Genomic DNA, 12,595 nt, shown 5'->3' with positions numbered 1-12,595 from the left:
CTGGAACATATCGATGGTTTGACATCCATGTTATGACTTCAATATTATCGACACATTGATGTTTTATGAATAAATATTGTAGTGGAGCTAAGATTATGTATGTTACCTATTTATAAGACGAGGCTATTGAATAAATGTCAGTATTAACTCAACATTCGTTGTATCAATTAGCCACCCTACACCCGAACCTCACATGGCGACCGTGACAGTGTTTACATTCCTTTAACCATATAGAGACTGGAAGTGAACATTACATTCAAAATGTGTATTCGTGGACTTTGCCTATCCCCGTGCGGTGTTCTAATTGTGCCGAATTATTCACTTATTTTTTTTAATTTACCTCATCATGGGCTCTACAAACACTAAGGAAGAGGTCATCCTTGCCCAAAACGCAGCAGCAGGTGCAAACAATGCAGATATTCGGCAATTGGCATTTCATATGAGCGCAACGAATTAATATTCGTTGCGCTCATATGAAATGCTCATTTTGTTGTCTCTAGCTGCCCTGACTTTTATTTACTGCATTTTCAAAATATATCGGAGATACTACAAGAGATTAATTCTCAATGAGTTAAATCGAGATGCTGTGAGGAGATCATTATTCCGGCAGAGGACGAGACTGGCTGATAGACGTAGCCTAGCGGGAAAGAAAGAAGAAGACGAGATGGTATAAAAGTGGTGAAACAGTGAATAAAGTGCGCGTATTCGTGTTTTGCGTGTGTAGTGTATCTACATAGTCGTATATCTAAAAATAATATATAATCGCGGTATAGTTATAAAAGCAGTAATAAGTATGTATTGTAATATTTTTAAATATTTGTTATGGCAGAATTAGACAACTTAAGATTATTGTATTCCAGCCTTCAACAAATAAGAAAATATCTTATTAAAATAGGCCCAAGTCGTAAAAAAGGCCATATCATTGTGTCAAAGATAAAAGAGGCTGACGAATTCGTAGAAGAGTACAATACATTTTTAAATAAATATTCTGAGTTAAAAAGCACACTTGAGAGTAGTGTACTAAAACTTTAAATGTACCCAAATAGAGGAACTTTGTTGTGAATTTAATAATTTATATGATCAAATACTAGAATTAGGGATAGGTGTACAAAATGATTCCTCGAGGTCAAATGATTCCCCATCGTTGTCGGTAAATTACTAGTGCCATCTATTAGATTTATATGCAAACGTCTTCCCCGCTCCCCGCTCAGTCCCAGTGAAATATCATGGCGGTCTAAGCATCGTGCGCCGATTAATATAAAAAAAAAGAAAATTGCTGTGTTCAATGTAAGGTAAGCGTCAAATCAATGTTGTATTATTTGGATGGTGTTGTATTTCAGTGAATTAACGTTTTATTTTCGACTTTGAATCATAATCAAGTGTTGTTTAAGTGCGGTTCGATTTCGCTAAGGCGACAAATTGAGGTTACTTTTCAATAATAAAAAAAAAATTTTGTATTTGGGGTCAAACGATCCCTGCGTATGAGTGTAAAATGATCCCAGGATCATTTTACCCCTTCACTTTTGGTTTTTTTGAACATAAAAATATAATATACGTTTTTGTATGTTTATGTACGTGTGTATGTGTGAGTGTGTGTGTATATGTATGTCGAAATTTAAGTGTGTGTAGCATGTATAGTTTTTATATATCATTTGCAGATGCCGCGAAATTATCAAAGAAAGACAGACCGGCAAAAATGGAGCGAGGAGGCTATGTCACGAACACTCGAAGAAGTAAAAAAAGGCATGCCATATAAAACAGCCAGCAAGCAGTTCTCGGTACCTGTGATGAGCCTGAAAAGAAGAGCCAAAGGCAAAAATAAAGTTGCTGTTGGCGCAGTTAAGACCCTAGGAAGTAAACAAACGGTGTTTTCACCTGATCAAGAAAAAGAACTAATTCAGCACATAACAGACATGGAATCTAGGATGTATGGCCTAACCAAACAAGATGTACTTTCTCTGGCGTATCAGCTGGCGACGAAGAACAACATTAAGCATCCATTTTCAACTGAGAAAGAAAGAGCCGGTGTTGATTGGTTGAGAGGTTTTAGAAAACGGCATCCCGATATAGCTCTCCGAAGTCCAGAATCAACATCAGCAGCACGAGCTAGAGCCTTTAATAAACCTGTCGTTGATAAATTATTTTCTGTGTTAAAAGACATTCAGGAAAAACATCATTTCCATCCACACAGAATATTCAATGTTGATGAGACTAGCATATGTACAGTGCCAACAAAAAACACAAAAGTATTCGCTAAAGCTGGTCGTAAACAAGTGGCAAGAGTTACTTCGGCTGAAAGAGGTGAGACGACAACAGCGGTTATTTGTTGTTCCGCAGCTGGTACATTTTTACCACCAATGTTTATATTTCGAAGAGTAAGAATGAAGATAGAATTAATGGATGGTGCATCCCCAGGATCTGCTTATGCATGCAATTCAAGTGGTTGGATGAAACTTGAAGTTTTTGATCAATGGTTTGATCATTTTTTAGCTCATGCGAAGCCTTCGGCAGATGATCCAGTCCTTTTAATTTTAGATGGGCATTTGTCGCACACCAAAAACTTGAATGTGGTATTAAAAGCCAGAGAAAATCACGTCACAATTTTATGCTTGCCTCCACATTGCACGCATAAACTACAGCCCCTGGATGTAGGAGTAATGTATCCTCTCAGCGTCTATCATAATCAGGAATTAGAAAAGTGGATGAATAATAATCCGGGAAGAGTGGTGTCAGTGTTTCAAATTACAAAAATCTTTGCAGGGGCTTATCTTAGAGCAGCGGTGCCATTAAATGCGATAAATGGATTTTCTAAATGTGGAATTTGTCCTATGAATCAGGATATTTTCGGCGATGTGGACTTTGTGGCTGCAGAAACTACTGATATGGAAGCGGCTGCTCAAAACGAGGTTCCCAGTACTTCGGAATCTGCTTTAAACGACGCTGTTGCGGCCCAAGTTGATCAAACAGTTGCTGTTCCTGATCCACAACAACCTGAGTCGGGGGTATATGATACCAATACGACAGATACATTACTTATAAATGATTGTAGAACACCTTCACCACAAATCTTAGATTCAAATAGGACTCCAACATCATCACCTTCATTACTTTCGCAAGAATATACTCATATTCAAAACGATCCACCAGTGTCCCTGAATTCTACAAAACCTCAAGAGATTGGCACTGTCACAGCCTCCAAATCATTATTAGATTTACCATCAACATCTTTTGGTGTATATTCTCCACGAGACCTTCGACCTTTGCCAAAAATAGACGGAAAAAGAAGTAAGAATGTAAGAAAACGAAAAATAGATACAACGGTTTTAACTAGCACACCTTATAAAAGCTATTTAGAAGAAGAAACGCAAAAAAAGAAAGAAAAAGAAGAGGGTAAGAAATCTAAGGGAAAAGGAGTTGGCAAAGGAAAAAAAACGATTCAAGGAAACAAAGAAAATAAAAAACAAGGAGATAAAAGAAGAACAGTAAAAAACAAAAAATTGGAAGACGAGCAAGGACAGCCAGGAACTCTTATGAGTCAGAATCTTCTGTAGAAGAAGAGGACGCAGAGTGCTTGTTCTGCACGGAACCTTATTCAAAAGACGCTATGGGAGAAGGTTGGATCCGCTGTGTGGAATGTTTAAAATGGGGACACGAAGCATGCGCTGGACTCGATAGTGACGACGAAGATGATTTTATATGCGACTTTTGTGTAGATCGCCGTGGAAATATAAGGAAGCAATTAGATCTCTGAATAAGTTGATCCTTTACCTATTATTAAAATGTTTTCTAGTAGTTGATTTTAATAGACTGTTAATCATAGTCAGATATTTAAATTAGGTTTAGAAATGTTTTTTGTTGTGTTTGACCCATAAGACTGGGTTTCTTTGTTTTGTTATTGAAATTTTTTTGGTAGTTGATTCAACAAGACTATTAATCATAGTTAGGTATTGAATTGGAAACAGCCCGTTTAAAATTATTATGTTGTGTTCTTTTTTTATAACTTTAAGTTTCACTGGCTGAAAGACTGGGTTTCTATAGCTATATTAAGATATAAGATACTGATCTGACTAATTACAGGCATTATAACAGTTAAATGTCAACTGTGATATGAAAAAACTAATAAAGACTGATTAGAATAACTAATTTAGTTTATTTTTTTAATCTGGGGGCAATATAATCCTCGGGATCATTTTAACCCTACCCCAGGAATCATTTTACCCACCCCGGTGTACAAAATGATGATGATAGTAGAGGTTTGGAAAATCACAAATAAAACAGAAAATATAAAGCCGCCCAAAAAGAGTTGTATTCCAAAATACGGCCAATTAAATGAACTATCCAAAAGTTTTTACAGATTTACTCTAGCTTCAATACTTTGGCCACAATTAGCCTTCTCCCTTAGAGGGATCATTATGTACACCTTTCCCGAAACAAATATAAAAAAGGTTGACAATCCCTAATTTATTCTATTTCATAGAATATTCAGAAACGAACCCTACAGGCTTGATTTACGTAAAAAACTAGGATGGTTTTGTTCAGGATGATGCCGTGTCATCCGCAACGAATCGGTTAAATAAGCTTTGTTTTTTTCATTTGAACCAAAGCATATGGCGTCATATTCAATCATCTGGTCTCGCTACACGTTACAATAGTAATCCAGTATTTGCCCATAAAATGAGGCATATCGGTGCACTGGCATTTTTAGAGCCAACAGAGATTCCCGATGCGCTTGATATTGTGGCGTGCCGTTTGAATTAAGAAAACGAAGAACGATGTCTGCGCGCGCAAGACGCCTCTTCAGAGAACATCGCCGAGCCGACCGGTCACTCCACATATAGCTCTTGTTCATATCACATGTTGTTGCGTTTCTATATTAAACATTTCTATATTATACCACGTGATCTTAACTCAACTTCTCACGTCTTTCTCCGTCAAGACCATGTACGTGGTGCACTTGAACCTCCTTATGCTGGTCCCTTCCAAGTTTTGAAAAGGCAACCCAAGTTTTTCAAAATAGAAATCAGAGGCAAGACTACAAATGTCTCGATCGATAGATTGAAGCCAGCCTACTTAGCACGTGAGATCACAATTCCCACTCCAATAACTACTTCAGCGGAGACCGAAAGAAGATTAGAAGAGGAAGAAAGAAAGGGAGAATTAGAAGAGAAGAAAACTCGTAGTAGTACTGTTTCAATTGAAGTAAGTAAAGCTGTCTGTCCGCTATTATATGTGACTGTGTTGCTATAACAACGATTAATTAAAAATGACATACAAATAAGTATTGCAGTTACATACATCGCTGCTTTAAAAAGATACTCGTAGTTATCACATAAATATATATATCGATAATAAGTTGATAGCGACATAATAACATAGGTATGTATAAGTTACATAGCCATTTGATTCAACTTCACAGAAAAATTGATGCACATGCCTTCGGAATTCAGTTTGCGCACATAATTGACCATATGGAGCTACACAACGGAGGCACGCCAAGTTTTATGCAAAGACAGCTATAAATATAATGACTTAAGTGATATTAGATTATAACCTAGTAATAAGTTTAAATCGACAATTTTATGTTCTAAAAATTACTCACAGATTTGACAACATATTAGCATTAAATTTAATTATTATCTCAGAAACTACTGGACCGTTTTGAAAAATTCTTTTACTGTTAGATAGCCCGTTTATCGAGGAAAGCTATAGGATAGATAGTATTAGACTACACTAAATAGGAGCGGAGTATCAACGAATAATGTTCCAAAAACGGGGGGAATTCATTCGTTCTAAGAGTTTTCTTTGCGGCCGCTGCGTAAACAGCTAAACCGATTTTTTTGCGAAATTAGGCATGATCATGGAATAAGACCCGGGTTTAGGGAAGAACGATATTCATCTATTTTTAGCTGGAACATATCGATGGTTTGACATCCATGTTATGACTTCAATATTATCGACACATTGATGTTTTATGAATAAATATTGTAGTGGAGCTAAGATTATGTATGTTACCTATTTATAAGACGAGGCTATTGAATAAATGTCAGTATTAACTCAACATTCGTTGTATCAATTAGCCACCCTACACCCGAACCTCACATGGCGACCGTGACAGTGTTTACATTCCTTTAACCATATAGAGACTGGAAGTGAACATTACATTCAAAATGTGTATTCGTGGACTTTGCCTATCCCCGTGCGGTGTTCTAATTGTGCCGAATTATTCACTTATTTTTTTTAATTTACCTCATCATGGGCTCTACAAACACTAAGGAAGAGGTCATCCTTGCCCAAAACGCAGCAGCAGGTGCAAACAATGCAGATATTCGGCAATTGGCATTTCATATGAGCGCAACGAATTAATATTCGTTGCGCTCATATGAAATGCTCATTTTGTTGTCTCTAGCTGCCCTGACTTTTATTTACTGCATTTTCAAAATATATCGGAGATACCACAAGAGATTAATTCTCAATGAGTTAAATCGAGATGCTGTGAGGAGATCATTATTCCGGCAGAGGACGAGACTGGCTGATAGACGTAGCCTAGCGGGAAAGAAAGAAGAAGACGAGATGGTATAAAAGTGGTGAAACAGTGAATAAAGTGCGCGTATTCGTGTTTTGCGTGTGTAATGTATCTACATAGTCGTATATCTAAAAATAATATATAATCGCGGTATAGTTATATAAGCAGTTAAGGGTATGTATTGTAATATTTTTAAATATTTGTTATGGCAGAATTAGACAATTTAAGATTATTGTATTCCAGCCTTCAACAAATAAGAAAATATCTTATTAAAATAGGCCCAAGTCGTAAAAAAGGCCATATCATTGTGTCAAAGATAAAAGAGGCTGACGAATTAGTAGAAGAGTACAATACATTTTTAAATAAATATTCTGAGTTAAAAAGCACACTTGAGAGTAGTGTACTAAAACTTTAAATGTACCCAAATAGAGGAACTTTTTGACACACATATTTCTGTTCCTTCAAGATCTGAGTCTATACATTTTATCGATACGTGTGAAACTGAGGAATGTGTGGTTAGTTGTCGCACTAACTAACTGCAAGATGGGATCTTTATTGCGAGTTGTTTAGTAAAACCTACTAATGGAAAATACCTATTCGCATTTTAAACACTACTGAATCGGATTTAAATTTAAAAGAAGTATTTCCCACCTTACTTAAAGCCAGTGATTACGAGATGTGTATATTTCAGGAAACTAGTACTAAAGCAGAACGTGTTAAAAAATTATTAAATTCGATAAATCTTAATAACTTGAATAAAGAAGAGCGCAACTCAATTGAATCAATTTGTGCTAAATATTCCGATATTTTCTATCTTTCAGGCGATAAATTGACCACAACAAAATTATACGAACATAAAATAACTTTAAAACCCGGTGTTACTCCAGTGTATACAAAGCCTTATAGACTTCCGCATGCACAAAAAAATTAGTTAAAAAACAAGTTAATGATTTATTGGAGCAAGGCATTATAGAAACTTGTAGTAGCGAGTGGTCCAGTCCAGTTTTGCTGGTCACTAAAAATCTGACTCAAGTGGGGAAAAGAAGTGGCGCTTGGTCATAGACTATCGGAAATTGAACAACTGTATCCAAGATGATAAATTTCCACTTCCAAATATAACGGAAATATTAGATTCGCTTAACGGCTGTATATATTTCAGTCATTTAGACTTAAATCAAGGATTTTTTAATGTGCGTCTTGAGAAAGACAGTAGAAAATTTACATCTTTTTGCGCAGGCTCTCAACTTCAAATGCGGAGAATGCCCATGGGATTAAAGACCAGTCCCAGTTCATTTTCTCGTAGGATGACCATGGCAATGGCAGGTTTATCTTACGAAAAATTTTTAGTATACCTTGACGATTTGATAATAATGGGAAAAAAATTAATTGATCATAACAAAAATCTTTTACTTGTTTTCGATAGACTGAGGCACGCAAACTTAAAATTAAATCCCGCTAAATGTAATTTTCTAAAAAAAGAATTGTAAATGTAAAATTGTATCTCGGAAATATCGTATCGAGTGACGGTGTATTGCCAGACCCAGAAAAAATTAAAATTATTAAAAGTTATCCCGTAGGTTACCTATCACAAACTAGAATTCTTTAGTTACGAATTTGAAAATACCAAAAACGTTTCGTAATTTTTTTTATTTTCAATATTTTCATTTGACCGAAATATCTTATTCCATCTGGTTGAAATTCCGATTTTCGGTGGTTATATTTTTGAAATGTATATGCTTTGCATTGCAACCTAACGTTAAACCGATGATACTATTTCTGTACGTTTCATAAAGAAAATAATTATTTAAACTAAAAATTATTTTCGCTATTATTAAAATACAACATGACAAATACCAAATAAGTTCAATCATAATTTTGAAATCCAAAATGTTTATATATACAGAGTATATACTTTGTAGTTATGTTCTATTTGTGTGTAAATGAACTTTTTCTGATTGATCCGGGTCTTGGGTGTTTATTTATTTAAGTATTTGTTATAAAATATAGTATCGTTGAGTTAGTATCCCATAACACAAGTTTTGAACTTACTTTGGGTTTGGCTCAATCTGTGTGATTTATCCATGTATATGTTGCAGTCAAAACTCTTAACCAGTCAAAAGTACTTTTGACTAGCAACAAAAAAGCTTTTTGGGTGGTTTACAAAAAAAATACCTAACACTCGAAGGGTGATCGCTCGCTGCGCTCGCGATCACCCTTCGAACCTATCACATGCATGTCGCGTCTGAGAACAATGTCCGAAAAGAATACGACTACTTATTTGTTAGTAAGAGCGCGTACCTGCTTCATGCAGCAACGGTCAAAAGTACTTTTAACTGATTTTGCTAGTCAATAGTACTTTTGACTGGTTAAGTGCTAGTCAATAGTACTTTTGACTGGTTAAGAGTTTTGACTGTGACATATATATTTATATTATATTTAATGAATCATTCAAAAAATTACGGCGCTGTTTTTCGCTAACACTTATTATTTTTATAACTCTACAGGTTCACTTTACTTCGGCCTTTAGGGTCCTAATAAAATAGAAGTTATTGAAAATCAAATCTAGTTTGTGATAGGTTACCCCCAAGGCCCAAGGGCCACCCCGCCGCAACCTAAACCTACCTATAGCGCTCTGTCACAAGATTCAAATGTGATATAGAGTAATCCAAAAACGTAATGTTTAAATACATAGTGTTAATCTTCTAAAGTAAAACATTTAGCCTGGTAAAATAAATGGAGCAAAAACATTTTTTGTTGTGTTGCTGTAAAATTAATATTATTAATTATTTTTACGGTAGTTAGATAATAAACATCATTGTCTGTCTAAACATCTCATACACATATTGTTGTTTATCATTATTATTAAAATGTCTGATAATTTAGCAAAAGTGTATAAATCCAATAGAGGTGGATTAAAATTACATTATGAAGGATTCAGTTATTATAAAAACAAAGTGAACAATACTAAATTTTACTGGTGCTGTGATTCACGAAAACACTACATTTATAAATGTTGTGCAACATTAGTTACAGAAGTAAATAGTGCAAATGATATGATACATAATGTTTTAAAATGCAGTAATAAGCACAATCATGAGCCAAATCCACTTGATAAAGAAATCTCGGATTTTAGGCAAAAATTGAAAGAGGATGCAAGAACCGGATTAAAGGTATGCCAAATTTTGCAAAATAATCAAAGTGATTGCACTCCAGAATTTCTAGATCATTTACCTAGTCAATCAGCTCTTAAGCAGGTGATGTATAGAGCTAGATCAAAGGTCCCAAAAAAGAAAGAGCCCACTGATATTTTATTTGAAATAGATGAAAGTGAAATGCAAATAAATGGTCAATGTTTTGTCATCAAAGATCGGATTTACAATAATAATAAGCGAATTTTGTTACTGTCAACGAAAAACATGATGCAATTATTGCAACAAGCAGATTTTTGGGTCCTTGATGGTACATTTAAGATTGTGCCACACATATTTCAACAATTATACACCATACATGGTAATTTATCAGTAACAGGAAATAAAACAAAAACGTTCCCTTTACTGTATTGTTTATGCACAAACAAAGATAAGAAAACATACGACATGATATTTGAATTATTACAAGAATACGGAGTGGAAAATGATTTAGAATTTCATCCAAAAATATGTATTTTGGACTTCGAAAAGGCGGCAATCCAAAGTTTAAAATCTAATTTTGAGAATGTGATACTACATGGCTGCCACTTTCATCTCGGGCAAATATTATATCGGCAAGTTCAACAAAGGGGTTTAACACAAAGATATGCAAGTGATATAAAGTTTAAAACAGATGTAAAATGTCTTTTGGCACTGAGTTTTTTGCCTCCGAACGAGATTCCTATATATTTTAATAAATTACTCGTCAGTTATAAAGGTAAATATATAACTACATTTTTTACGTCTCATTTTTATACTTTGCTATACATATAACATGGCAAGTTTTAATTTTTACTATTGTTTTTTTTTTTCAGACGACGATGATATTATTTCTTTAGCCCATTGGTTTGAAGAAAATTATGTTAGTGGCACTTGCAGTGCCCCCGCAAGATATATTCCGGAATTTTGGAGCTGCGAGTTGATAAATACATTAAAATTGCCACGAACTCAAAATTCAGCGGAAGCTTGGCTTGGCATCATCACATTAACCAAATAATAGATAAAAAATCTCCCGGATTTTATCACCTTATAAAAGAACTTATAAAAGAGACAATAATAAAGGAATCAGAGATAGAAAAGATGTTATGCGGATCACCGCCTGAAAAAAAAAGAAGAAAGTATATCATTAAAGATGAAAAATTGAAAAAAATAATAGAAATTAAAGAAAATCTTAATGAAATAAAATACTTGAAAGAAATTTCAAAAATAATTTGAATATTGTTATATATTAATTCTGCATTTACACAATTACTGTTAATTAAATTGAAGTTATTTAAAATCTGTATAAATAATAATTTAGAAGAAGTTACCTCTATTGTTAACACTTCTAGAAAATAAAGTTATTGTTACTTATATTATTGTTACTTAAATAAGTGTCATTTATTATAATATATTAATCCTGCATGTACGAAATTACTGTTAATAAAATAGAAGTTATTGAAAATCTGTGTGAATAATAATTTGGAAGAAGTTATTTCTATCATTAATACTTCTAGAAAATAAAATTCTTGTTACCAAATAAATTTTCAAATAAAAATTACATACTTTGATTTTCGGTAGATAGTTTTTTTTTGAAGACGAAAAATATATTTATTGGATTTATATAAACAGAAAATATGGTAAAGAACCCATTTGGCATTTAAAACTTCGTTGTACCGTTTTCGAACAAATAAAAATCGAAGAAAAACAAATCTAGTTTGTGATAGGTTACCATCCCGTACCATAAAATGCCGATGAAACAAGACGATTCGTCGCATTCGCTAACTACTATAGAAAATTTATTTCTACAGACGATCGGCCTGATCAACCGAAAATCGTGGAAATTAATATTAAGCCGAAGGACGCAACAGAACTCGGATTTATAGACAGTAATAATTTTAATAAATCAAGAAAACAGAATAAGATAACATGTGAAAGTAAGATACTTATATACGTATTACAAGAAAATATAATTTTTATAAATCCAGCTTCTCGAACACAAGTTACGCGAGACGAATTTGTGCGAGAGCTGTGTAATTTCGCAAAACAAATAAATATAAGCGAAATATATTTTATAAAGAATAAATATACTGAAGAATTTGGATATAAACTAGCGAGTGAAATAAAAAAAATATAAACTATAAAGGGCCCAGGTTATGTATATTAAATGACGTCGAAAGAATAGATAACAAAGATGACAAAACCAACACAACGCTTACGTTCGCTATGCACAAAATAACGTCGACTACAGAAACGCCACGCCGTACCCGACAACTCCTATTCATCAGCGAGTTTACAACCGACATACGCCATGTGAGCGGAAAAAACAACATCGTAGCCAATGCCCTAAGTCGCATAGAAGCAGTATCGTTCCCGTCTACAATTAATTACGAAGAAATTGCAAAAGCCCAACACGAAGACACATCTGTACCCGACTTACAAAAACAAGACAACATCTGTCTCAAGAAAATCATCATCCCCAACACCGACGTCGAACTCTACTGCGAAACATCAACATCGAATATACGACCATACATCCCTGAAAAATATCGTGAAGAAGTATTCAAGAGTGTACACAACATCAACCACCCCGGTACACGCACAACACGGAAGAATGCATCTCAGAAATATTTTTGGCCCTCGATGAATAGCGACATCTCAAGATGGACGAAAAGCTGCATCGACTGTCAAAAAAACAAGATTCAAAGCCATGCCTACAGCGCAGTTTCGAAATTCCCGCCAACTGAACGTTTTCGACACGTACACGTGGACATCGTCGGACCGCTACCTACGACGCCTCAAGGTTATCGCTACCTAGTCTTTAATGCACCACACAAAGCAATTGGATTCACTGTCAAAAAAACCGGAAATAATAATAGATTACAATTAAACAAAAGGGGGTGTT

At 34.5% G+C, this 12,595-nt stretch overlaps 1 protein-coding gene across 1 annotated transcript; it reads left to right on the top strand.

Moving 5' to 3' along the window:
• The first annotated feature begins 8,128 nt into the window (after positions 1-8,128).
• Positions 8,129-11,150, top strand: LOC132902005 (uncharacterized). The gene is made up of 2 exons (XM_060945524.1): positions 8,129-10,429; positions 10,527-11,150. The coding sequence occupies exons 1-2, from the start codon at positions 9,391-9,393 to the stop codon at positions 10,706-10,708; spliced, it is 1,221 nt and encodes a 406-aa protein (XP_060801507.1). The 5' UTR covers positions 8,129-9,390; the 3' UTR covers positions 10,709-11,150.
• Positions 11,151-12,595: the final 1,445 nt, after the last annotated feature.

The sequence above is a fragment of the Amyelois transitella genome, chromosome 8 (assembly GCF_032362555.1).
Source record: "Amyelois transitella isolate CPQ chromosome 8, ilAmyTran1.1, whole genome shotgun sequence".
NCBI classification, from domain to species: Eukaryota; Metazoa; Arthropoda; class Insecta; order Lepidoptera; family Pyralidae; genus Amyelois; species Amyelois transitella.
Note: the sequence above shows the minus strand (reverse complement) of the source record. Positions and strands in the feature narration are given on the sequence as shown.